A 25,687-nucleotide genomic window follows, 5' to 3' on the forward strand; every position below is an offset into this window, starting at 1 on the left:
CCAGGCCAGAATTCCATTCTTGGAGATGACTTTCAGGTGGAGGATGATTCAGACACCACCCCCCATCCCAACCCAAGAATCCTCCTCCCTCCTCTCCCTTGACCCTACAGTGCAGACTGCTTGACCCGCAAGCCTAGCTGTCTGTAGTTCTGGAGCTCCACCCCTACTGCCTCATTCACCTCCACCTGGGGTTGGGGTGGAAGCAGGATCCATGGAGACCACAGTGGTCCATGGTCCCCTTTCCTCAAAGGGTTGGAGCAACTGGAGAAGAAACCATTGCAGGGGTGAGCCCTGGTGGGCCAGTTTGCAGAGGAAGGCCTCTATTGTGCACAGAATTAAGAAAACATGCACCTCAGGGCAGCTCAGAGCCTGCCTTCTTCACTTCTGGGCAATCTCCATTTGGAGCCTGCTAATGCCCAACACAAGACTGGGAGACCATCTGTGGGTCCATCTTTTGGTTCCTTCTCTAACGAAGCTTAGGATGGTGACTGAACTAGCAATTCAAAAAGAGTCAATGCACTGCCTGCTTCCCAAAACATTAAAATGTTTTAAGTGAGAATTATGTCCAGCTTTTATTGCAGTATGGTTAACAAACTGTAACAGCAAATTCTTTAGGCTTCAAAGGAAAACCAAACCAAATTCATTCCCTACAGGAAGAACCACTCCCTCCCAGTCAGGGTGAAGCTTGTTATGGAGGAGTATACTTTCTCCTATCCCTCAAAAACTGGCTGCAAGAATGAGTGTGAGAGTGAGAGCTTGGGAGTGGCTCCCAAACAAACCCCGGTGAAGGGGAAAGACAAGGTTCCCAGAAGGGGCCAAAGGCTCCTGTTGGTATCTGAAAGCCAAGCCCCAGTGGTAGCTTGGGATAAAAATGAGAGGAAGAAGGATGTAAAATGTTAACTGCAAAGGGAAAGCCAGAAGGCTCTTGGTGAAGAGAAGGTGAACAGGCAAAGGCTTGAAATAGCCTCTAATTTGCTGGCAGTTACTGAGGGAGGGAGACGAGGTCCCTTCTCCCTAAGCTCTTCCCTGGGCGCCTTGTTAACAGCTCAACTCTGGGCTCCGTGGCCCACCGCATGGTGATCATTATTATACATTCAACATTCAAAAACCCTCTTCACACACATCACTTGCAAATCAGGGTGTGTACTGGGCCCAGGGAGAAGAGAGACTTGGTAGAAGCTGCCAAGAGGCCCTGAGGCTTCTGCAGCCTCTCTGCCAATGTTAAACAAAAAGTGGGGGTGGGATGGAAATAGGAGTAGAGACGGAGTTACAAGTTGAGAGATATCAGGAAGCTAGGAGAGAGTAAAGAGATCAGGTGTTGGTAGATGCCAGAACCAGAAAATGTGTAACTGAGGCTCCAGGAAGGCAAGAGAGCCCCTAGGTTCCATGGGAGGGCCAGGGTCCTCTGCCACAGTAAATCACCTCTCTCACTCTCTCCCCTTAGATGGCTGGTGCATTGCCATCCACCAAGCCCCTTGCCATGCCTTGGAAAAGCTGGCAAAGATTAATCTCTATCTGCTCTGCATACACAGCATTTTGTTCAGAGAGACAGCAATTTCCTTTCCAGTGCTTGGGCTTGGCCTTGGGGATGGGAGTGGGGGGTCCCGATTGAGGCAGGGGTGTGAGGTGGGGGGTGGGACGAGGGACTGAGGGGCTGGATATCGGTTGCTGTTGCTACTAAATTTGTTTGGCTTTGGAGCCACGGCGTCGACCCCGGTCAGGGGCAATGGGTCCGGTGAAAAACGGCAAAGAGGGGCCGCCCCTGAGGAAGGTCTCTCAGCCTCCGCGTCCCCACCCCCACTCCTGATCCCCAAACGCGCCAGCCATGGCCGCTTCCCGGGCGTCCCGATCCGCGAGGCCGAGTCCCTCCGGTCCTTTTCGGCCCTCTTCTTTCCCCTCAGTGCCCTGGGGGCGGGGAGGGGCGCTGGCTGAGTCCCCGCGGGAGGGGCCCCCCACGGGCGTCCTGGAGCCGGCAGCCCGCGGGCGGCCCCTTATCTGGTGAGGGGCACCTCCTCCCTCTGGTCCAGCGCGACGGAGGAGGCCTTGCTGAGCACCGAGGGCGCGAAGGAGAGGAAGGAGTCCGAGCGGGAGGTGGAGGCACAGGTGAAGTCCGAGGCGGCGGCGGCGCGGGGCGCCAGCCCGTTGGCCGGGCCGCTGTGGCAGGCGAGGCAGGAGCAGGGGCCGCCGGCCGCCGCGCCCAGTCCGTGAGCCGGGCCGGGGTAGAGCGGCGGGTGGCGGAAGGCGCACAGCAGTTCGGGCCGCGGGTAGGGCTGCGAGAGCACGCGGAAGGTGTCGAGCGGGCGCAGCGGGCCGCTGAAGGGCGAGGCGGCGGCGGACGCGGCGGACGCGGCGCCCAGGCCCACCGGCGAGTAGTAGGGCAGGGGCAGGTGCGACGGGAAGGGGTAGGGCAGGCCGCCCGCGGCCGCCGCGTGGCTCATCATGTACGTGTAGAAGGCGGGGTCGGCCGGGTGCGGCCACGTCATGGCCAGCCGCTGCCGCTTGTCCTTCATGCGCCGGTTCTGGAACCACACCTGGCGGGGGGGGGGGGTGGAAAGGAGCAGGTTCGGCGGCTGCACCAGGCCGGGTGCGCAGAGGCCAGAAGTCCTGCCCCACTGCAGCGGACGATGCCCGGTAGCGCAGGGAAGAGCCGCGGCAGAGACCCTCTGGGCGGGGGGCAGATCCCACCGCCACCACCTGGAACTGGAATCCCTTATGGGGAGGTTCAGGGAGGGGCTTCAGTCTGCGTCCCTCCTTCCCTCTGCCACGCGGCCAGGACCCCTGGAGTGCCAGAACCCCGTGTGGGCACTAAAGCAGTGTGGTAGACTAAGGACTCTGCCGGTCCCGAGGCGGCAGGCAGCGGTTCCCCAGAAACACCTCCCCTTCCAGCCGCTCTCTCTCTCGGGGCAAAGGCACCCCATTCCCACTGTTGATTTGGCTAGAAAGGGAACAGAGTCAACCGCGCGCCAGCAGTTCCTGCCTAGGGCCTGTCGGGAAGGTAAATCTGCACACGCCTGGCGCCTGCACCAGGCCTGGACACCCCCAGCCTGGCAGCCACGTGGGCAGGGGGACTCCAGGCCCTGATTCTTGGCTCAGGATTTAGGGAGTGGACAGTCCGTATTTACTTCCTGCTCAGTGGGCGCACCCCTTCTTCTCCCTGTCGCCAGAGCTCATACCTTGATGGTGGTTTCCGGCAGGTTTAGGGCGGCGGCCAGCTCACATCTCCGCGGCCTGGACACATAGTTCTCCCTGTAGAACTCCTTCTCCAGCCGGGCAATCTGCTCCCGGGTGAAGGCCGTGCGGTAGCGGCGCATCTGGTCGCTGGCGCTGCAGGCCAGGGCGCCCTGTGAGCTGCCGTTACTGTTGCTCTTGGGGGCCTCGCTGCCGCTGCTGGGACTGCTGGCCAGTGCCTCTGAGCTGGGCCCTGCATAGGGAGCCCAGAGCACATGCACACACAGAACACACAACAGAAACACAAAACACTGCTGATGCGGGGCTGTAGGCCCAGGGTGTGTGTGGAGGGAGGGTGGGGCAGAAAGGGACCCCCTCCTCGCAGTAGCCTCAGTTTCTGCCTCTGCTGGGGCACAGGGGACTTTGAGAACACAGGAAGAGAGAGATGGAGGCTCACCATTCAGATGAGCACAAAGCAGCCCTTAGGCCTGGCTGGGCTGCTATTTGGGAGACCTCGGTCTTAAGGCCTGCTGGGTACAGAAACCTCAGCCACCCGGCCACCTGCCCGGAGGCACAGACTGGATGCAGCCCCTCTGAGCTTTCTGCCCACCATTGGCAGGAGTGGACAAGGATGTGCATATCTGACAGGCAAGTTGAGATGCACCTTTGTGCTGGAGTGTAGTGAGCTCTGGGTCTTAGCACATTGTAGGATGCTGCACACAAACTGAGTCCTTGCTTTTGCATGGGCCAGACTGCCAGTGTAGGTGTGGGAATGTGTGCTAGGTTGCATGCGTTGTAGGGATGGCATAGGAGTGTGTGAATGAATAGCATATTACCTGGGTATATTTGAGTGGCGTATGGCTTCTTCTGAGGACATGCTGCGATTAGGGAATCTGGGTTGAATGGACATGATGGTAATGAGTGGATGTGGGTGCTCAACCAGGTGTTGGCTGCCAAGGTGAGGGGGTGGTTTTTCTTCCATATCAGGGTCTTCCCATCTACACCCACAGCTTTGTGGAGGAGTGTCTGCCAGTAGGCTCTCCCTCCTACTAGCTTTCCACCCCTCTCTGGGAGACTCCCTGCCTGGCCACCTCCCCCCCCCCCACACCACCACAAACTAGCCCCTGGTCAGGGAGGGGTTCTCCAGTTAAAGCAGTGTAACAGCACCCCTCCTTTTGGGTCTAACCCAAGGAAGGGTGGGACTCCTGCCCCCTGCAGCTCCTTTTCCTTTGGGTGGAGAAGTGGGACTAGCAAGGAAAGGGGAATGGGGGAGGGCCAGAGCTCTGCCTTTTCAAATGCAACCGGAGACCAAAGGCAATTAGATCATGGGGACCATTTCCGACCTGGCGCCACCGAGCCCGGGAAGTGACAAGGTAATTTGGACCTCTGACTGACGTGCAAACTGGTCGGAGGGCCCAGCACCCAGGCAGCCCGAGTCGGCCGGGATTTTACGGTCCTTTATGGACTCCGGGCTTCCGCGCCTGGATGCGCCTTACACCCCTCCAGCCACAAACTGCCCTGACCCACGTTTGATCTCGCCCAGGCCGGGGAAGGTGTCTTCCCGGAGCCGTTGAAGCAGTGCCACAAAACTCTGGGGGGCTGGGGTGCACTTTGAATCCCCCTCAAGCCCAGGGCTTGCGTCCCCCTCCTCCCGCAAAGCACAGCTGTCACCCTCGGTCCCGCCAATGCCAGAGCACAGAAGGAGACCCCCGCCAGGGCTCAGGTATCAGGGGAGAGTTGCTCAGGTGGGTCCCCCCAGCCACCCTGCCCTGGGGGAAAGGAGTGTCTTACTCCCCTCCAGGGCTGAAGTGCAAGGTGGGCGCGGTGGGAGGCCCGCGGAGAGAAGGGGCGCGGTGGCTACCTTTGCTGTGCTGGTACTCGGCGTTCCCCGTGGCGCAGTCCGGGGTGCAGCTCACCTCGATTTCTTCATAGAAATCCGACTCGGTGTCTGAGCTGCTAGGTTGCCCCTGACCCGAGAGGCTGTCGGCGGAGGGGGCTGGAGGTCCGGGGCCGAGCACCGCAGCCCCGGCTGCCCGCGGCTCGGCGCCCGGCCCCGCAGCGCTGCCTGCTAGTCCGTCGACCGGCTCCTCCTCCAGGCCTCCCCCGCCGCGCTCCCGGGCGCCCGGAGGGCCGGCCCGCGGGCTCAGGCAACCACGGGGCACCATCTTCTCGGGCGGCTCAGGCAGCGGGCTGCCCACGGCTTCGGACAAATTGGAGACCCTCTTGCCAACCAGAGTACCAAGCTGACCCGCATCCAGAAACATAACCATGTCCTTTCGGCTCTCCATCCCGGGGCTCGCCGGAGGGGGGAGGGAGGAAGCCCCAAGTGACTCCTAGCCCCCGTCTCCCCGGGTCCCCAGCGGTCCGACAGATCTTGGCTGCGGGAGGGAGAAAGAGAGACCAGGCGACTGGGCGGGCGCCGAGCGGCCGGAGCGCGATGTCGACGGTGACGGCGGTGGTGGCGGTGGGGAGCTGGGGTCACCTTGTGATGCGAGCGCTCCTCTGTGCCGCACCGCCTCTGGGAGGAAGCCCCATTGCCCTCTTCTTTCTAAGCTGTCATCCTCCTGCTGCAATCGTCATTACAGTACCGCTGGTGACGCCACTGGGCGAGCGCAAGTGGATAAATAGAAACGTCTGCCACCGCGAAGATGAAAGGAGACCCGCAGCTAATGGCTCGGCAGTGATGCGCCAGGTGTGGGCCTCGCTCGAATGGGGAGGAGAGTGTGAAAACAGAGAGAGACACACACACTGAGACAGGGAGACACCCAGGCAGAGGGCATGCAAATGGAATTCCGCAGAAAGAAAAAGAGAGCTTAACGCGCGCGGCGAGTTCCGCAGGAGCTGCGGGGACTCGGTAATTGAATAAGCTTCTGATTTTTTTTTTTTTTTGATTGTTGTTTTGGCTTTTGTTTCCTTAACTTGGTGCCTTGATCTAACACTGATGAGAGAATCCATAACTGCATTTTAAAAGTGTGAAGGCCGACTCACAAGCCTCGCTTCTCTCGTCATTATTACAACTGCCTGTCCTGGCGAGCTAACCTCGAAGGGGCTCCAAAGTCTTTTTACAAGCTACCAAAAAACATATTCCCTCCTCCCACCCTCCAGTTGTCTGGAAAGCTTGAGCCTGGGGTATCTTCTCTCTTCCTCCTACCCTCTACACCCAGATGCCTCCTTCCTCCTGGAAACCAAGAGAACTTTGCTCTTTTTCTTCCCCAAGGGGCAGGAGATAAATGCCTTAATATTTTTTCTTTAAGGACATGTCTTGGCTGCTGACTTCAAATGTTTGCTGATTTTTTTCTTATTCCCAATTCCCCATCTAGGTGGCCCTATGCTTTCCACAGCTCGGCTTGACCTCCAGGTGGCTATTCATAGAAGAAATCGTTTTCCCATTTGCTTGGGCCTCGCCTGCACTTCAGGTATGTAGGGTGGGGAGAGGTTCTAAGAGTGGCCTTTTTTCTTTTTCTTGCCCATATTTTAAGGTATTCGTTCAGAGTCAACGAATTCTTCAGGAAACAGGTTTTGCGAGTGAAAAGGCACTGAGAAATGCGGTCCCTACAGCGGCAGCACCCGAGGCTCCTAGCTGGGAGAAGGAGCTGTTCTCACCCAGAAATCGGGGCAGGGGTTGAGAGTGCCCCAGCACATGGCATTGGGGTTCGCAGAGCTTTGGCTCACAGGGTTTTCCCCCAGATCCTGCCCACGGGCTTCCGTGGCATTGGGGGTGAATAGAGAGAAGTCACCGAAAATGCCCTGAAATAGCAAATGACTAGGGGTGCTCATAAATCTCTGAGGACAGAGGGAGAGCCTCCAAGGCAAGGCTGGGGAGTTTGTAGTGCTTGATGTCTTTGGGAGCAGCCACAAGCTCCTTCTCAGGTCTTCTTCCAGGGCAGGTATGATAGAACCCATTAGAAAGCTGACCTGTTTCCAGCTCTGAACAAGTGTGTTGGGGCCAGGCTGGGCAGCTAGGTCTCTCCCCACTTTGCTAAGGGCAGAAGGCAGGCCCCTTCTCTACTATGCTATCCCTGAAACTCTCCTTTCTCTGCCCCTTTCTCTGCCCTCGGCCAGGGCTGTCCCTGCACCCCGCCCCTTCTTCTCCACATCCCAAGACAAAGCCCCAATTTCTGAGATTCTAAAGAGAAGTGTATCACTATCTTTTTTAATCTTTTTCTGTCTCTTACTTTGTTCTCCTTCTTTCTCTTTCTCTACTCTTCTCCCTCTTTCCCCTGCCTCAGTTTTCCCATCTTGGGATGTGGAGGTGGTGGAAGGAGCTTGTGGAGGTGGTGGAAGAAGCAAGGGGTTCAAGCAAGACAGAAATTCTTCTCACTCCGGCTTTCTACTTCCCCTAGTCAATCAGAAGGCACTCATTAACCTCGCCTGGGGTGGGGGTGGGGGGGACAGGAGGATCCGGAAGGTAACGTCGGCATAAACATCCCCACTCCCTGGGACTCCCAAAGCCACCATCTGCTGAGCACAGCTAGCTCAAAACTCCTAGGGACTATTACAAAGGTGACAGGAGCGACTGGGAGTGGAGGGGATCAAATCCTAGAGCCTTTTGCTGCGTTGCAGAGTTGTCCTACGATTCTGTCACGCCTTGCCCTTCCCAGCCAGCCGCGGGAGCCTGAGGGAGCACCTGGCTTGCTCTGTCCTTCCTGTCAAAGTCGAGACCGCAGCGCCTGTGTTCGAGCGGCCTCAGTTGGGCCCTTCAGGCACCGAGCCTGGGTTTCGCCCACCCTCTGCTCCCCCCGTGAGCCTGCTGCCTTCTCACAGCCGCCCCCGCTGCGCTCACCTCCTTGGGGCCAGGTTCGCTGAGGGACTCCCGGCTGCCCGCCCCGCCCCCAGCTCTGCATTCAATGGGAGTGCTCCGCGTTTGATCCTCTTTTCCTCTGGGTTTTCCCTGCCAGATGAAAGCCGAGTAGGATTGAGAGATCAAGAGGTACCACTTGCGTCTCCTTCCTGGGTCCGGCCCACCCAAGCGGGGCTTCCCCTGCCGTCTCAGGGAGGAAGGAGGCTCTAGCGGGGGCTCAGCCTCTCCGGGAGGGGGGCTGCCTCCTCTGGGCTTCGGATCTGAAGCTTCAGGGACGCCCCCTCCGCCCCATCCCTCTCCCGGCTTCTGCCTCCGCTCTTTCAAAGCAGCCTCAACTCCCCCCGCCCCCGCCCCCCGGTCTCTGGGGGCCTATTGCACCCTCTGACACTGGGGGGAAAAAACAAAAATTTTTAACCAAATGTCACTTCTTTCAAAAGCATCCTTTCGTCAACATCAGATGAAGAGAGGTCGGATTTTTTACAAGAAGAAAATGGGCTGGGGGGCGGGGCACTGAATAAGAACACTATTTCTGTTTAGCCTTTTTTTTTTTTATAGGGGGAAGGGCTATTTTAATAGCTTGGTTATCAGTGTATCATGAAGGTTATTCCCGAAGACACTGTTCCAGAAGGAAGGTGAATTCGCAGAGGGAGTGAAGTCCGCGGCCCCCAGAGGCCTGGGAAACCCCATGAAAGCCGAGAGGGGGTGATAGCCTAAGTGGGGTCCGGCCTGGGCTCGCACTGCTTCTCACCTCCCTCGGCAGGGAAGACCCCCTTCCCCCACAACCACGGGCCTGCTGTCCCCTCCCCCGCTGAGAAGACGGGTTTAGGTCCAGCCGGCTCCTCTCGGATTGAAATTCTCTGGACTTCAAAAGCTCGAGGCACCGCTTCCGCCCGGGCTGGGCCGGGCCGGGGATGGGTGGGAACCCCCGGGGAGGAGACGCGGAGATAAGATGCGCGGCTTGTGTTAAATGGAATCGGAAGCCGGGCTTGGGTCACCAGACGCGTTGATCCGCTGGAGCCGCTACGCTTCCCAAGAAAACCCCGCTCCAGAGAGCGACGGCAGGGGGTGGGGAATGCCTCAACGGCCTTCGGACCCCGCTTGGGTGCGGTGGTCTGCGGCCCTGGGTATCTATATCAGACAGATGCGGGGCCTCCGAGCGGCGAGCACTCGTCCCGGCCCAAAGGAAGGGGCAGAGGTTTCCAGAAGCTGGTTTGGCTGCTTCGGTGCCAACAAAATTTTGATCAGGAAAAAAACTGGTTTTGCCTCTCACTTAGGTAAAACGCAAGAACAAAGGGAGCTTCCTTTTAAACAATAAGCGTTGCCCAGCTGTCGTGGATATTAATCTAGGGCCCTTGTTTATCTTCCAAGCCGTGTCTCGGACGTGGACATCGAAGTTCCCGCGCGGCTGGGTCTCCAAGGCGGGGATCACGGGGTAAGGGGATTTGTGGGGTTGGTCCCTGTCTTGTCCCTGGCAGCTGCCAACGCCCATCTGGGAACCCGAAGCGCAGAAGCACCTCAGAGTGTGCCCCTCTAGGACCAAGATCCACTTAATCTCAGGCGCCCAGGGGTCCGACTTCCCAGTGCCACGCCTCATTCACTTCCCCCAACCCCTTGCTCACTCCGTAGAGGGAGTCCCTGGCATGCTCGCCTGCAGTGGGGACCACAGAACATTTTCTCCTGCAGGGAGAACCTGAAGCTTGCGGAACTCTGATCTGGACAAGCACCCCTTCTCTCTGTGCCTCCCAGAGCCAAGGGCCAGGAGCCTGGGACAGGAAACTGGATGCTTTCTGACCCCTGCTCCTTAGGTCCTTGGAGCCAGCCGGCCCTGCAGTGTCTCTTGCATCTACACCTGTCAGCCCCAAGTTTCTATAGGCCCAAGCCCAGTGGCTTTCCCACCCTGAGCTTCAGACAACTGCCTGAGCAGCCCATGTTCCTACACCCACCACTTGCCCATCCCAGAGCTAGAGGACCCAGGGCAGTCAGTGTTGGAGGCCTGAGGACCTCCTCAAGCTCAGGGCTGGCGCCTGCCTCAAGCCACCAACTGGAAGGGTCCATTTTCCTGTGGAGGGGCAATTCCCCAACATCTAAGCAACCAAAGCCCAGGCATACCTCTCTTTCCCCTAGCAGAGATGGTATGGGTTTTTCCTTCACCATTACTATCCTGAAATTTGCTTTCATTACAAGCCCATTTCTCATTTAATCTATACAACATTCCTTTAGAAGTCCTCAACAGGCCACAGTGCCTTTTCTCTCACATTGATAGGGTAACCAGTGGTCTTGTCAGACACTAGACCAGTGCCCCTTCCAAGGCTCTGGCCCTCCCTGGCCTGCAGGGATGCCTCAACACCCAACAGTGCCTTAACTCTCCATAAGGCAATCCTCCACAAACCTCCTGCCCCTTCTGGGATCTAGGTGGGTCCTGGGGCCTCTCAGAGAGGTTGCCCACCTGCCTTCAGAAGCAAAAGGCTCAGGGCCCACGTTCCTGGACTGTTCTCACCCTGCTTCATCCATGATTTCCCAAGAGGGCAAAGAGAAACCCTATCTGGAAATCTGGGGACCCCACATGATAAGAGTAATCACTGTTCTAAGCATTTCAGCTATATTAGCTCTTTCCATCCTCACAACAGACCTGAAGAAGGTAGTATAAATAATCCCTATTTTGCAGCTGAGTACTCTGAAGCACCGAGAGAAGGCTCACATATAAATGAAAGAGTCAGGACTGAATCCTTATCCCTCTACCTTCAGTTCCACACTCACAACTGGAGCTACTAGAAAATGCCAAGCATTGCATTCTGAGTCTTTCCTTTCAAAAACTCCATTTGTGGTTTTTGCCAAAGCCTTTTCTCCTCCTCCTCACTCCCGATGAATTCACCAGGATTGGGAGAAGTGGGGGTAGGGGTTACAACTAACCTCTGACCACTCACTCTGAGCATGAAGAAGAGTAAAGAAAAAAATGGTCCAAACCATTTGGAAATGTATCCTGGAGAAGGCCTCCAGGTCTTGCCCTCTTTTAAGACAGGGATCAGAGGCTGGGTGGGGATTACGCAGGGACCTGCGGGAAGGCTGGTGCCATCCTTAGGGAGTTGGGGTAGGAGAGCCTAACTGTCCTGCCTGAGCAGCAGGGAGGTGGGGGGGAAGAGTTCTCAAGTGTGAGTTCCAAAATATCAGGAAGATAACTGCAGCATGGGATTCTGGAGACCCTAAGAGACAAAGTCCAGTCCCTCTATGACCATAACAATCCACTGAGGCCCTAAGCATCTATCTGGAAAGGGACAAAACTCACAAGAGTTATCCTTGCCTGCTTTAACCTCTTGGGAGTCATGGCCCCTTCACATATCTGGCAAACCTCTCCCTCAGAAAAATGCACAGAAGCATTGAAGTTAGCCTTCCATTTCTGAGATTCCTCTACCTGCTAGAGCTCCATCCCAACCCCCAAACCCCAGACACAATTGCCAGATCCCTTTAATAGGGGGTGTGGCTTTACCAGGGTGTTTTCCCTGTGGAGGCAGCTGCCTTCCTCAAACTGTCCTCCAGGATTTATTGGTCCAAGAGACAAAACCTGAGGGTATGGCCAGGCCTCACCACCCTGCATCTTGGCCTGAGCACATTCTTCAGATTCTGCACCTGCCTCCATTCAAAACCTAGGCCCTGGAGGTGCATGCTGGGAGAGAGAATGGCGAGGCTGGGGCTTCTGTAAAAGGCACAGCTTGGTTTGGCCTAAGGATAAGGGGGATGGCAGTGCAGGGAGTTGGCCAGTTATTATCAGGGAGTCCTGTACACCATGGGGAGGGACAGGGCATGAGCAGGTTTTCAGTTTTTGTGTTTTTTAATAGATTTTGTCCAGGCACAAACCCTTTCCAAGCCCTGGACTGCCCAAAGGCCAGATGAGCCTGAAAGCCCTGCCCCTTCCCCAGTAGGGTGCTCCCCACTCTCACCCCTGCTCAGGAAGAGGGAACCAGCCTACTGCGGTCCGGTCAGGGTGGTCCAACCCCAACCGGGGGAGCCGGGACCCCTATCTGGGTGGAGTCCTTACCTTCTCTCTCCTACGACTCAACTAGCCCTAAATGGCCTTAAATGTTCCCTCCCGGGTGCAGGCTTCTTTCTGTGAGTGTTTCTGCGTGCTCACTGACCGTCTGTCTGTCTCTCCCGGTTCCCGGGCCAAGGAGCAGGCAGCACCCCATTCCTCTCTCACCACTGGGTCCAGGAGACGCGGTGGCGCCGGCCTGCAAACCGAGGAGTCGGTCTCCGGGTGTGGGGGTAGGAGAACCGCCCCCAGGCGAGGAAGTCCAACCGGTTGGGCGGGCTAAGCCTCGCCCTCCCGCGAAATGGAAAAACCCTTGTGTGAGGACTTCTGGGGACTGATTTTTATAGAGCCCTCTCCTGACCCGGACTGGTTCCATTCCTCCTACTGAGCTTCTCAGAGCCCCGATCGGGTACAGTTCCTCGCGTTATGCAGCGGCGAAACTGACTCTTAGAAAGGTCGAGGAACTTGCCCAGCGTCACACAGCTGGGGAGTGGCCGAGCTAGGATTTTAACCCAAGTCGTCCTGCAAAAGCCAGATTCTCTCTGCCGTTAGCACTGCGCGCCCAGGGCCGAGGACTACGTTCCCTAACAGCGCAGACAGACAACTGAGGTGCCTTGGGTGTAACTGAAAGACGCGGACAGGGGCCACCCTTCTCAGGTTGATGCGTGGCTGCGCCAGCGGCCCCAGCAGCAGCTGAGGGTCGGCGGGAGCCGCTCGGGCTGTTACCGTAAGTCTCAGAGGAGCGGGGCACAAGGTGGGGAAAGGTGGCTATAAACGGGAAGAGCCGGAGGGCGCCGCGGCGTGGAGGGACAGCGTTCCCGGCTCAGAAGCCGGGTCCTGAGTGAGGTGCGCACGCGCCCCCGGCAGTGAGTTTCGGAGGGTGGGGTACCGGCTCTTAGGAGCTCGTTGTAGTGAAGGGAGAGCGGGAGGGATGTCGGCCCAGAGGACAGGGTGTCACCCGCCCAGGCTGGCTCGGGACGAATCCCCGTGCCTTCCGCTCCCCCACAAGGCCGTGCCAGGCGCGGCCTGGAGCCCCCTGAGAGTCCTTTCCGGCCTTGAAGCCGGCCGACCGCCCAGTCCAGTCCTCGCGGCCCCTTTCTGCGCCCTCCTCCCCTCCCTCCCCTTGCTGCGACGGTGACAAAGCGCAGCTCCCGAATTGCTGTCTTGGTGCGCCCCCCACTGCCGACCTCCAGAGGCGGAAGTTGCGGTGCGTCCCAGCATCCTCGCGGGCTCGGATCCCGCGGCTCTGCCAGGGGCAACGGCCCAAACCCTCCATCCCCTTCCCCCAGGGCAGCCTAACCTCGCCCTAAGCGCCCGCCTTCTGAGCTGGACCCCAGGAAGGGTGGGTGGCGGTTCGGCCGAGGCCTCTTAGGAACAGGTCATCAACCACGTGGGGGTGAAGAGTTGAAGGTAGCAAGGAGCTCTTAATACGCTACCATCCTTCCTCCTTTGGGAGGGGGCGTGGAACCCCGCCCCCAACCTGTTGAGGTTTGTAGAAAGCGGGTCGTGTGGGTGGGGGTGCCTTATAGATTCCCGTGGTCAGCCAGTATGATTAATCACGCCCCCAACACACGCGTCGACCCTATTTGTGGTGGGCACGAAGCCCAGGCATTGGGGAGCCTCTTGGACAACCCTGTCTCCACGGTCCTCAAACGCTTCTTTTTGGAGCCTCACTTAGTTCTGAGGCCCACTGATGAACAACATAGCAACTTTCCCCGTTCCCTTTGGCAGTGTTTCTTGAAGTGTGGTCTCTGTACCACCGGGGAACTTGTTAGAAATGTAAATTCTCAGGTCCCACTGCAGTCTTATTGAATTAGAAGAACCTCTGGAGGGGAAACCAGCAGTCTGTTTCAACAAGCCCTCCGAGTGATTTTGGTGTACACTCCAGTTTAAGAACTGCTGCCCTATGGATTCCATCACCCCGGTTTCTGAGTTCCCATGATTCTCCACTACGCCTGGAATGTTTGCTTGCCTCTGGTCCAGAACGTCATGCCTCTGTTTAGTCACTCTTGTTCTTTCCATTTTATCGCCTCCATGTATCTCTTTGTGCACTAACTTATTACCTAAAGATGTCATTATCACTTAATGATGTCATTATCTAATTTAGCTCCTCACTCATCTTCTCATTCATCCACTGCCTAAGGACATGCCTCACTTGGTGGCAGATTATAAACTGCTTTGCGACTGCAGCAGCTGGAGCAGAGTGGAAAACCTGCCCTACTCAGAGATTTCTCTCACAAAAGGGAGTTAGAGGCCCTGAGATGCGACTGGTTCGCTGGCTGCAGAGTGGAGAAGAGCAACCCTCCATGTTTGGGTATGCATCCTGCTAGAGAACAGTTAAAATGGAATGAAGGGCCTTGGGAGTAACTGGGAATGAGGAAATCGAGACACAGAAATAGATTTTCTATGGGCTCCCTCAAAGACTATGGGCAGGGACCCAAGGGACCCGGCACCAACTTGAGATATACAAGTATTTTTCTTTGCGGATAACTCAAGATCGTGATTTAGGCATTTGTTGGTGGCTGGTTAAAAGCAAGCAGCCAAAAAGGCCTGAGATTTGTAGCTATAGATATAGATGTTTTCGCATTCAGTCGGACTTTCCTAGTATCAGACATATTCTGGGATGCTATTTAATAAGTTAAATTTATAGCTAATGTTATAAATTAGGCAGCATGAGGCCAAGGTGCTACCAAAAGTAACCAATAAAGGTAGCTATAAATATCTTCTGTGTATGGAGTGCTATTCTGAAGGCTTTACATGCATTATATCACTTAATCCTTATAGCTCCATGAAGTAAGATGGAGAAACCAAGTCAAAGATGGGTTAAATGCTTACTCAAGATCACATGGCCTGTTAGCGGCAGAGGTGATATTTGAATCCCAGGAGTGTGAAGCCAGAGGCCAGGCTCCTACTTCCTGGATTCAGCCCCCTCCTATGGAAGCTAGCAGGTCATGACCTGTAATCTCAAAGGATTGACTTAATTTCCCAATGTGACTAAACTAGTCACAGCCCTAGAATAATACTATTCTATTAATAAGAACTTCATCAGGCATTACTATCAGTAGAATTAATAATAATTAACAGTTGGTCTTTTCCTATGCAGGTAACATTTTCACAACCTCTGTCCATTTGATAAAACAGTCCCATGTAATAGGAAGAGCAGCTATTCATATAATCCCCATTTTACAGATGAGAAACCAGGACCCAGAGGGGTTAAGTGCCTCCCCCCAGATCACTCAGCTAACAAATGACAAAGCAAGGAACACTGTTACTCCTTTTGACATCTTAGTCTTTGTTTCTTATTTTTTCTTTCATCTCACTTCAGACACACATTCATGTATCATCTTAATCCTTGACATGTCTCCATTAGTTTTGGCTGCTCCAAAGGACTTCCCTGTCCAGCATTGGTTTGCTCCTCCTACAGTCCCTGATGAGGTCGAAGAGGCCAGGGTTGTTCTTTCCAGTTTCCAGTTGAGGAAGCCAAGATTTGGAGAGTTCAGAAGACTTGACCAAGTTCACAGAGCAACAATAAGGATCAAAGTCTCAGACTTTTCACCGGCAAGAGTGACTTTTGCAGAGAATCCTACAGAATGAATGAATCGTTCTTACTCCCTGTCCCATCCTTAAAGCCTGGCAGTACTGACAAAGGAAAGACTGACAGTTGTGGGAAAAGTACCAACAATTTATAAGTATTCAAATCATAATGTGCTATTAATGAAACTTTTTATTATAATGGACTTACAGTCATTTCATAACTTCCATTATTGGCAATATGTCAACTTTGGAATGTTTTCCTAATTATTCTAGAGTCAGCCTTACTGTTCTTGGAAAGAATTAGAAGAGGAAAGAAAGGTCACTGTTTTAAAAATAGGCCTGGAAAGGGCCAAAGGAGCCCGGATCCAGGATGTAACTCTGCCTTGGTCTTCGACCCTGAGGAAGGGGTCTGTATTTTCACAAATGGCAGCAGTCAGACCAATGATTTTAATCTTAAATATGGCCCATCAGCACCTGAAGAACCAGATCACCTCCAAAAATGGATCAGTTTTCTTTCTATTCCTTCATCACCACCCTCATTTTTTCCCCAGTACAGGCAGTGGAAAAAGGAAAAGCTCATGTGATCAGGCTCTGAGGTAAGAACATGATAGGCACGCTTTCACTTATGTCTCACAACAATCCTCAGAGGGGAGCATGGAGCTCCTCACTTTATAGGCGAGGAAATTGAGGCATAAGGAGGTTAAGCAACTGAGGTCACACAGAGAGGGAATGAGAGCCAAAGGAAAACCCAGGCTTGTAAATATGTAGTTTAACTTCCAATAGCTATAGACCCACTTTCCCTATGGATGTAGATTCTGGGATCTTCTGATCCAGCAGAAAGGAGCAGGCAGGAGCTGGTCTGCAGTGGTGAGGCCTGGGTTTTGAGTCCAGGAGGGAAAGAAACAGATCTCAGGGACCTTTGGGAAGATACAGGATAATCTGCAGCTGCTACGAGAACAGAATTGATGGTGGAGGAGTGCTCTCAAATTTGCCCAGCCAAGATTTCTTACAACTTCAAAGACAGTTGGTGACAAGGTAAGAGCATGTGCTTGGAAGCCAGACAGACCTGAGCTTGAACCCCAACTCTGGCACTTACTAGCCAGTGACCTTGAGCAGACCAAAGCTGCAATATGTCAGATTTAAGATACAGCTGCCTGCCTCTTGGAGCTGTTCTGAAGATTTAATGAGATATGACATGGAAAAGGCCTAGCACATGAAACGCCAGGGCGGCTCAGTCCATTAAGCAGCTGCCTTCGGCTCAGGTCATGATCCCAGGGTCCTGGGATCAAGCCCCACATCAGGCTCCCTGCTCATTGAGGAGTCTGCTTCTCCCTCTCCCTCTGCCTGCCGCTCCCCCTGCTTGCTCTCTCTCTCTGTCAAATAAATAAATAAAATCTTTTTTTAAAAAGAAAAGGAAAAGGCCTAGCACAGTGCCTGGCCTATGGTGAGTACTCAATGAATGCAAATTCCCTCTTGTCCCACGATGGCAATGCCCCTACTTCACCCAATATGTCTGTTATTCACCTTTCTCAATATTGTACCCTTGGTCAGTGAGCATCAGCAGTGAATGTAAAGTGAGGGGAAGTGGTGTCCAGGGAACCCATAATGTGTTTGTGCCCCCTCCCTACATGGTGACTAACATTTCCCAGAAATAAATAACTACATAGCACTCATGCATTTGTTGGAGTTCAACAAACATGGAGATGGTAGGTGCACAATGAAATAAAGAATTATCTGGCTTGCATCTTTGCAGGGGCCTCCAGGATCCTGTGTCCTTTCTGGAACTCCATCCACTGGGATCTAGGATAGTGAGAAGAAAATCAAGACATGCCTAGTGTGCTAATGGAATTTTCCCTTTGTGGTACTTTAAAGGCATAGCCAGATGACCCGTCAATAGTAAAAAATGTAGTGGTAGTTTAGCATAATAGTTAAGTGCACAGACTCAAGTTAGATTGCTTGGGTTCTAATTCCAGCTCTGCCACTCACTCTGCTAGCTGTGTGATGTTGGATAAATTGCTCAACTTCTGTAAGCCTCAGTTTCCTCATCTGTAAAATGGGGCCATAGGGCAACAAAATGAATTCATTCATATAAAGCGCTTAAAAGAGTATCTAGCACATACTAAGCCTCAATAAATGTTAGCTATTATTACTGTGGTGTGTTACTTCCCTGAATGTGAGCCTAAGGGAGCTCTGATAGTTTGTGGAATGAAGGGAAGGAAGGTGAGTGAAGCGAGAACGCTGTGCCTGGAGCAAATATATCGGTGGTTGCAACCTATATTCAGGGTTTCAGGGTCAGCTCCACCACGAGTGGGCTTGGAAGAGTTACTTAACCTTCAGGAGCTCCTGTTTACTCCCGTGTACAGTGGGTGTGAATAATAGCTGCCTTACCTTCTTCACGTAGTTATTGCCTCAAATAGAGACTGATTTGCCTGTCATTTTAGCTTTTAATCTTTGAACTCATAAAGGTTTTCTACTACTCATTAAGGAGTACGCCCTCTGGGAGGAGCCGCATGGTAAGCCATTACCTGCTCAGTCCTTAGCGACACACCAACACTTCACCAGTATCACAGGAATGGGGGAGAGGAAGGTGGGAGACAGGATTGAGGAAATGAGAGCAGGAGATGAGAAGACCTCCGAGACTTCTCCCCTCCTTCACATGCTTCATGGAGGAGCATCCTTACAGTAACGTCACCGGCTTAATGCCACAAATATTGTAAATTGCCAAATGAGAATGATTCCTGCCAGTCTCTTTTCTATTTTGAGAGAACAGAGGAAGTTTTGGTGATGTGGGACTTTCTTCCATATCTATGGGACATGGATAGTATAAGCAATGAGAAAGAGGACGCCATGGTGGGCAGTTTTTCATGGAACTTCGGGAGATGGAAGGAATATATTACAAAGATTTCTCCTTTCTCCAAAGAGCTGACTTAAAGGTACAGCAAATTTGGAAAGCAAAATTACCCAAATCCTTCTCACCAGCTTCTACTCCCAGTTTCTTGTCCCTATGCCCAGCAGAAGATTCTGATGTTACTAATCTTCCTGGTGAAGTTCCCAGAAACACCCAAAGGACACTTTGGTTTGACTGAATCGAAATAATATTTACTGCCATCCTACTGTGTGCCCTACACTGTGCTAGTCACTTGGTAAGAGAGTTACTGTGACAGAAACAGCTGTCTTCCCTTCTTTCATGATGAAAGAACATCCAAACTTCAGCTGTCCACATGGCTTTCACGTCTAAAGAACATTCGGGGCGCCTGGGTGGCTGAGTCGGTTAAGCGTCTGTCTTTAGCTCAGGTCATGATCTTGGAGTCCTGGGATCAAGCCCCACATTAGGCTCCCTGCTCAGTGGGGAGTCTCCTTCTCCCTCTCCCTCTGCCTCTCCCCCCTGCTCCTTCTCTCCCTCTCTCACTCACACTCTCTCTCTCAAATAAATAAAAATCTTTTTAAAAAGTAAAATAAAGACCACATTCCTCTGCCTCTCTTGCAACTAGGAGTAGCCTTAGGACTAAATTCAGCAGACCAAATATCAGCAGAAATGTCATATGGCAGCTTCCAGGCACTTTCCATAAAAAAACAGAAATATATAAGCCCATTGCACAGTCTTCTTTATTGTTCCTCTGTCCTGCTGCCTGGCGCTTGTGTCCTGACATCCTGGACCTATGTATGGCAGAGCAACAGGGTGGAAGAAGTCTGGCTCTCTGACATCATGGAGCACCACATGAAAAGGACCAAAGGCCTACTAGAGAATGGGAATTGTAGGATTCATATTTTCCAAATTAAAAAGATCAACAAAGAGGGGTCCCTGCCTAGGTCGGTTAAGCGTCTGCCTTCAGCTCAGATCATGATCCCGGGGTCCTGGGATCAAGCCCTAGTGGGGAGCCTGCTTTTCCCTCTCCCTCTGTCCCCCTACCCACCCACCCCCACTCAGGCTCTCTCTCTGGCTCTATCTCAAATAAATAAATAAATAAATACTCTTTAAAAAGATCAACAGAGAGGAGGGAAAGAAAGAGGCCTATAAGAAATGTAAATTTATAAGTTTTTCTGGGTGGTGATAAAGTGGTGTGTGGGGGGGTGGTATTTTCCACTGACAAATTATATAACATCTGCATAGAACTTCAATCTATACTAAATGTTTTTCCAGGCAGGCCAAAGAAAAAGTTACTAAAGCACAACCAACGAACTAATTATTTTTATGCATACATTATACCACTTAAAAAATTATTTTGGTGCACCTGGGTGGCTCAGTCGGTGAAGTGTCTGCCTTCAGCTCAGGTCATGATCTTAGGGACTTGGGATCAAGCCCTGCATCGGGCTCCCTGCTTAGCAGGGAGTCTGCTTCCCCTCTCCCTCTACCCCTCCCCCCTGCTTGTGCTCTCCCTCTCTCTCCCTCAAAAAAAAAAAAATCTTCTTAAAAAAACTGTTTAAGGGCACCTGGGTGGCTCAGTCATTAAGCATCTGCCTTCGGCTCAGTTCCTGATCCCGGGGTCCTGGGATCGAGCCCCGCATCGGGCTTCCTGCTCCGCGGAAAGCCTGCTTCTCCCTCTCCCACTCTCCCTGCTTGTGTTCCCTGTCTCACTGTGTCTCTCTCTGTCAAATAAATAAATAAAATCTTTAAAAAATTAAATAAATAAATTAAATTAAATAAAAAATTATTTTACCTGCACAGTGATAACATCTAGGTGAGATATTGTTGAAGGGTTGTGAAGAAGGCAAATGAGAAGTTCCTCTAGAGATAGAATGAAAATGAACAAGCCTTTCTCAGAAGACCAATTCAGAAAAACAGCCACCTCTTCTGTTTCTATTCTGTTCTCAATTTGCTGTGAGACTTTAAGTGAGCTATTAAACATCTTGGACCTTATTAAAATGGGGTGGTAATTTCATATAGAGCGGGTATTGTTAAGCCTTCTTGTTTTTAAATCCAAACTGAGCCCCTCTCTCTCACACACACACACACAAATGCAGCTTTTGTAAGCTGTTCACTTACTGCTAGGGGAGGTAAGAGGCTATGTCTGAAGAGCTAATACTGTTATAGATAGATATTCCATATGCTAACTTAACATAAATGCTTCAAACTTTTATTTCCTTGATGGAGAAACATTAGGATCTCTGGCCTATTTTACATGCTTTAGCCTTGGGTGGGAAATGCCCCTAAGTAAAATAAGAAGCCATTTCAGGAGTAGTTCTCCTTTCCCACACCACTTATTGTCTCTAACAACTCATTTTCCGTCCACCGGTGTTTCCCCATACTGGTTTTACAGTCCCTACTGTAAAACTCCACCACTGTGGGCCCTCTGCAAGTCTAGCCAATTTTTCTGGCTCCCCAGTGAAAAATGGGGGACAAAACTCAGAATTATGACAGGGCTGCCCATGTGATATGGCCGTTAGTTTTCTGGTTTCCATCTACCCTGCAGGTGGCAAGTTTGAAGGTTTGGGGAAATTCCCTGATGGCTAGATGCACCAGTTTCCAAAGGGATCACACTAGCATATTCAAGTATAATTGCTATGGTACCCGCCAGGTCTATTTTCAGGCTGTGCATAAGGATAAGAAACAGCTGCCCACAGATCTATAAAGTTTCTTACACAAGAACCCAGCACCTGAAAGCTGAAAGTAAGACACATGCCAGCCCTTAGGGATTCTCTCCATTCAGTAGGTGTAGATGGAGGCAAGGGAAATTTGGCTGGTCCGACCAATGACTACTAGGTCAAAAGCCCTAGATTCCAGGTCAGAGTCATGTGCAACATCTTTGGCCAATGGCTGTGCTGTATTGAGGCCCCAGGCAGCCAAGAAAATTGGCCAGTGGTCAGGAAAGTGGGCTCTATGCCCTTGCCATTGCCTGTCTGGGTGACCTTGGACAAGTCACTTTGCTCTTCCGTGAATAGAGTACCAATCCCAACTCTGCCACACACTGGGAGACCTTAGCCAATCACAGCATCGAGTCAGAGGAAGCCAAAAGGATTTGTTTTCTAGCATGCCCCCATTATGGCAATCTGTGACTCCAGCCCGGATACACACTAATGCCTATAGGAGCAGCCTGGTAGTAGCAATGAGAAAGACGTCCTTGGCCATGTTAGCAAATTGAGAAGACGGGATGGCACATTCTCAGCTCCGGAGCTGACTGTGTTGCCAGATATTTCATTTTCAAATGTTTTTATGTGTTGACAACTGTTTCGAATTGTTATAAAATTCTGTATTGGCCAATGACTCTAGGCCAGAAATGGCAGTCCACTGACCCAAGGAAGAGTTGCACTAGGTGGGGACCTGGCAGGGAGGAGTGATGGATGCAGTATCCCCTACGTGGAGAACGCAGATAATTCTGGCCAAGGGTGGGCTGGCTGGTCTGACCCCCAAAGCGCTACCGCTCCTACCCGGCCTCAGTTTCCCCAGCGCACCCGAAACGGTCTAGTTCAGCCTGGGTCTATTTTCCTCTACCCACAGGTGGGACCTATTCTCCACGCAAAGGTGGGCCTGTCGGTCGCAGGCAGAAAAGGAGTGTGTTGCAGGCGGGGACCGAACCGTCCCGGCGCTCAGGCGTCGGCTGTGGGTCCCCAGCCTCCTGGGTACGGCCAAAGCCGAGACGCGCGGCGATGCACGTTGCAAACACCGCTGCGGGCAGGTGCGGCCCCGGCGGCCCCGGCAGTTCCGGCCGCGCTCACCGCCAAGGCTGCCGAGAAAGCGCAGCGCGCGGGGCCGCAGGGCGGCGGGCGGGCAACTCGCGTCCCGGGCGCGGCGGCGGCGGCGGCGGCGGCGGGGCCGGGAGCCTGAGCCGCAGCCGGTGAAGGTCCTGAAACGAACGGTACGTATTTGTTGGGAGGCAATTCGATCCTCCAGCCCTTTCCTGCCTGAGCTTAAAAATGGATTCTCCATCTGCTGCGAAAGCCTCGGGCTCTAGGCGGCTGTACCCTGGCCTCTGTGATTTGGGGGGAGCCCTGCAGACCCCCCCGACCCCCGGGGGCCCTTGTTCCACCTGCCCCTCTGCTCTGACACACACTGGCGCTCCCTGACGTTGGTGTTCCTTTCAAAGCCCCGTCGTCTATTCCAGCCAAGCCCAAAGGAGGTGATGAGCTGTCAAGTTCAAATAAAGAAACCCATTTTCTATAAAATTCAATTTGTCCAAAAGAACTTTGAAGACGGATGACAACATACAAGGACACTGTTACCCTCACGCTATTGGTGAGACATAAAAAATAAATTAAAAAAAAAAACAGATAAAACCTCCTTGGAGGCAGTTTTGACATTTATGAATTTACAGTTGTTATTTCGTTTGTCCCCAGAATCTCACTTTTTTGAAAATTTTCCTACACAGTGCATTCAAAAATATTTACTATGTCATTTTAGTGATAATGAAAAAGTGGAAATAACCCAACTGCTCATCAATATATAAATAAAATGGTTGAATAAATAATGAGTACACAAATCAAGAAATACTGTATATAAAAGACTTGTGTTCACAGGCAAACAGATCTAAGTTTATGTTAAATGAAAAAAAGTAAGTTATAAAAGACAGTGGATATGGTAGGATTCTATATTTGTTAAAATGCCAAAAGAAATTGTAAGTAAATGTCTACAACTCACTGGGATATGATTAGTGACTTTCTATTTCATGGATGATTATACAAGAAATATATGTATATTTTATATGTACATACATCTGGAGAAATATATACCTGTTACATTGTTTATCTTTGGGGTGACCTGAGAGGAGGAAATGTGGAGCATTAACTTCCCACACTATGTATTTTTTCAAAGTTCAATTCCTTTTAAAATAAGCACGCAATGGGGCGTCTGGGTGGCTCAGTCATTAAGCGTCTGCCTTCGGCTCAGGTCAGGATCCCAGGGTCCTAGGATTGAGCCCCGCATCGGGCTCCCTGCTCCCCGGGAAGCCTGCTTCTCCCTCTCCCACTCCCCCTGCTTGTGTTCCTTCTCTCGCTGTGTCTCTCTCTGTCAAATAAATAAATAAAATCTTGAAAAAAAATAAGCATGCATTAATTTTGTATTTCCCACACACCAAAAACAATAAAGATTTTTAAAAATCATACCCCTTCCCATCCCAAGACTACCAGATTGTTATCACTTGTCCACTTCTCTCTGATCTTCCCATTACTATGTTAACTTTGCCTTCAACCTCCCCTCATCCTTGCACAGTATCCAAGAAACTCACATTCCTTTCATTTCAACTTACAAATTGCCTGTTTCATGTGTGCAAATAGTTTTTTAGATCCTTTAAACCAAAAGAATGAAAGAAGTGAGAATATTACTTCCACTTCGTCTATTCATACTACTCAAACAGAAAGATTAGGTGCAGTATTTTTTTTTTTAATTTTATTTTTGGCCCTTGAAAGCATTGCAGTTTTTAATCCATCACTTCCCAAGTTCTTTGTGGATGTGGCACATATTTTCTCTCAATGCAGCCAACCGTGAGAGATCTTTAAAACACGGTTTTTGTTTCTATCTAATCCAGAAAGGCAGATAGGTGTTATATTCTGTGGAGGAAATACCATTGAAAAGTTGAACAGGATTTCCAGGGATGAGAGTTGGAGTGGGAAAGGCACTCTTGGTTGAAGGAGGGACACTGTGAAAGAGACTAGGAGAGGGGAATGGTGACTTGGACCATGGGCTGTGATTCTGGGATTGTTTAAATTAGCCTGAATGTTGTCTCAGAAACATGAGCTCAATTCACACTATGGGAAATAAGCATGGCCACATTTCAAACACACAGAAATGAAGGGCTTGTCTGGCATTTTAAAATATTCATATAGAAAAATGGCACCCAGCAGCAATAAAGTGAGTGGGTCCACTCCCACCAACATGTCTGATATGGTTCTTATTTACACACAAAACAACATCATATTTCCTTAAGCAAAGTCTCAGGATTTTCCAGGATCACACACATAACTCAGTTTTGCTCACACCCCTGATGTCACTCTCCTGCTTTTCATATGCATTAATAACATCATTGTAAAATGCAGGTGTTCTGGAACAAACTACCCGGGTTCCAATCCTGACTGCCATATACTAGCTTATGATTTTGGTTAGTTATTTAACTCTTCTGTGCTTCAAGTTCATGCCCTCTGAAATGGAGATAATAACACTACTCATTTTATAAGATGTTATGCAATTTAAACAAGATGATGTATACAAAGCTTTTAGAACATTAAGCCCTTCAGAATACTAAGAATAAAGCTTTAGAATATAAAGCTTTTTATTTATTTATTTCAAAGATTTATTTATTTGAGAGAGGGAGAGTACATGAGCAGGGGGGAGGGGCAGAAGGAGAGAGAGACTCCCCACTGAGCAGGGAGCCCAGCTGGGCTGGATCTCAGGAGTCTGAGATCACGACCTGAGCCAAAACCAAGAGTCCAATGTTCAACCGACTGACCCATCCAGGTGCCCCTATTTATTTATTTTTAAGTAGGCTCCATGCCCAACATGGGGCCTGAACTCAGTTCCCTGAGATCAAGAGTCACATGTTCAACTTACTGAGCCAGCCAGGGGCCCCAAGAATATAAAGTTTTTTAGAATATTAAAAGTTGAATCACAGCCACAATTACTACTTATTCTTGCCCCATTCTCCACTCCTTAAGATACTGCCATCTCTACATTCTCTAAATTGTTTGAGTTCCATCCCTTATTTAATGGAGATTCTAAGAGTAGCTCCTCCCCTGCTGCCTGCCTTCTCTCTCCTATCCAGTGGGAGGCAAACGACTGTACCATAGTCTGAAGACACCTCATTGATGGGGCACCTGGGTGGCTCAGGCGTCTGCCTTCAGGGTCCTGGAATGGAGCCCTTCATCTTCCTGCTCCGTGGGGAGCCTGCTTCTCCCTCTCCCACTCCCCCTGCTTGTGTTCCTTTTCTCGCTGTGTCTCTCTCTGTCAAATAAATAAATAAAATCTTTAAAAACAAAAACAAAAACAACACCTCATTGAAAACCTGGAGTCTGTTCTTCCTCTTCTTCTGTGATAGTTTCTGAGTTTTGTTTTTTTTTTAAAGATTTTATTTATTTATTTGAGAGAGAGAGAATGAGAGACAGAGAGCACGAGAGGGAAGAGGGCAGAGGGAGAAGCAGACCCTCTGCCGAGCAGGGAGCCCGATGCGGGACTCCATGCCGGGACTCCAGGATCATGACCTGAGCCGAAGGCAGTCGCTTAACCAACTGAGCCA

The 25,687-nt window shown here is 51.6% G+C and overlaps 1 protein-coding gene across 10 annotated transcripts in view; it reads right to left on the reverse strand.

The window, feature by feature from the left end:
• Window positions 1–546: 546 nt before the first annotated feature.
• The window catches only part of EVX1 (even-skipped homeobox 1), a 48,339-nt gene continuing 23,198 nt past the window's right edge, over window positions 547–25,687 (reverse strand). For 3 of the 10 annotated variants that reach the window (XM_081800360.1, XM_081800358.1, XM_081800356.1), the window contains 3 exons: window positions 4,005–4,061; window positions 3,174–3,421; window positions 547–2,531 (listed from right to left, as the gene is read on the reverse strand). In XM_081800360.1, coding sequence (XP_081656486.1) covers window positions 1,992–2,531; window positions 3,174–3,311 — 678 coding nt within the window. In that variant the 5' untranslated portion in view covers window positions 3,312–3,421; window positions 4,005–4,061 and the 3' untranslated portion in view covers window positions 547–1,991. Of the gene's footprint in view, window positions 2,532–3,173; window positions 3,422–4,004; window positions 4,062–5,029; window positions 5,873–7,951; window positions 12,264–25,687 lie in introns of those variants that run through there. The other 7 variants (XM_081800352.1, XM_081800354.1, XM_081800359.1 and 4 more) reach the window with 5 other exon arrangements.

Source organism: Leptonychotes weddellii, chromosome 12 (assembly GCF_054177405.1).
Source record: "Leptonychotes weddellii isolate Sample4059 chromosome 12, ASM5417740v2, whole genome shotgun sequence".
Taxonomy (NCBI): domain Eukaryota; kingdom Metazoa; phylum Chordata; class Mammalia; order Carnivora; family Phocidae; genus Leptonychotes; species Leptonychotes weddellii.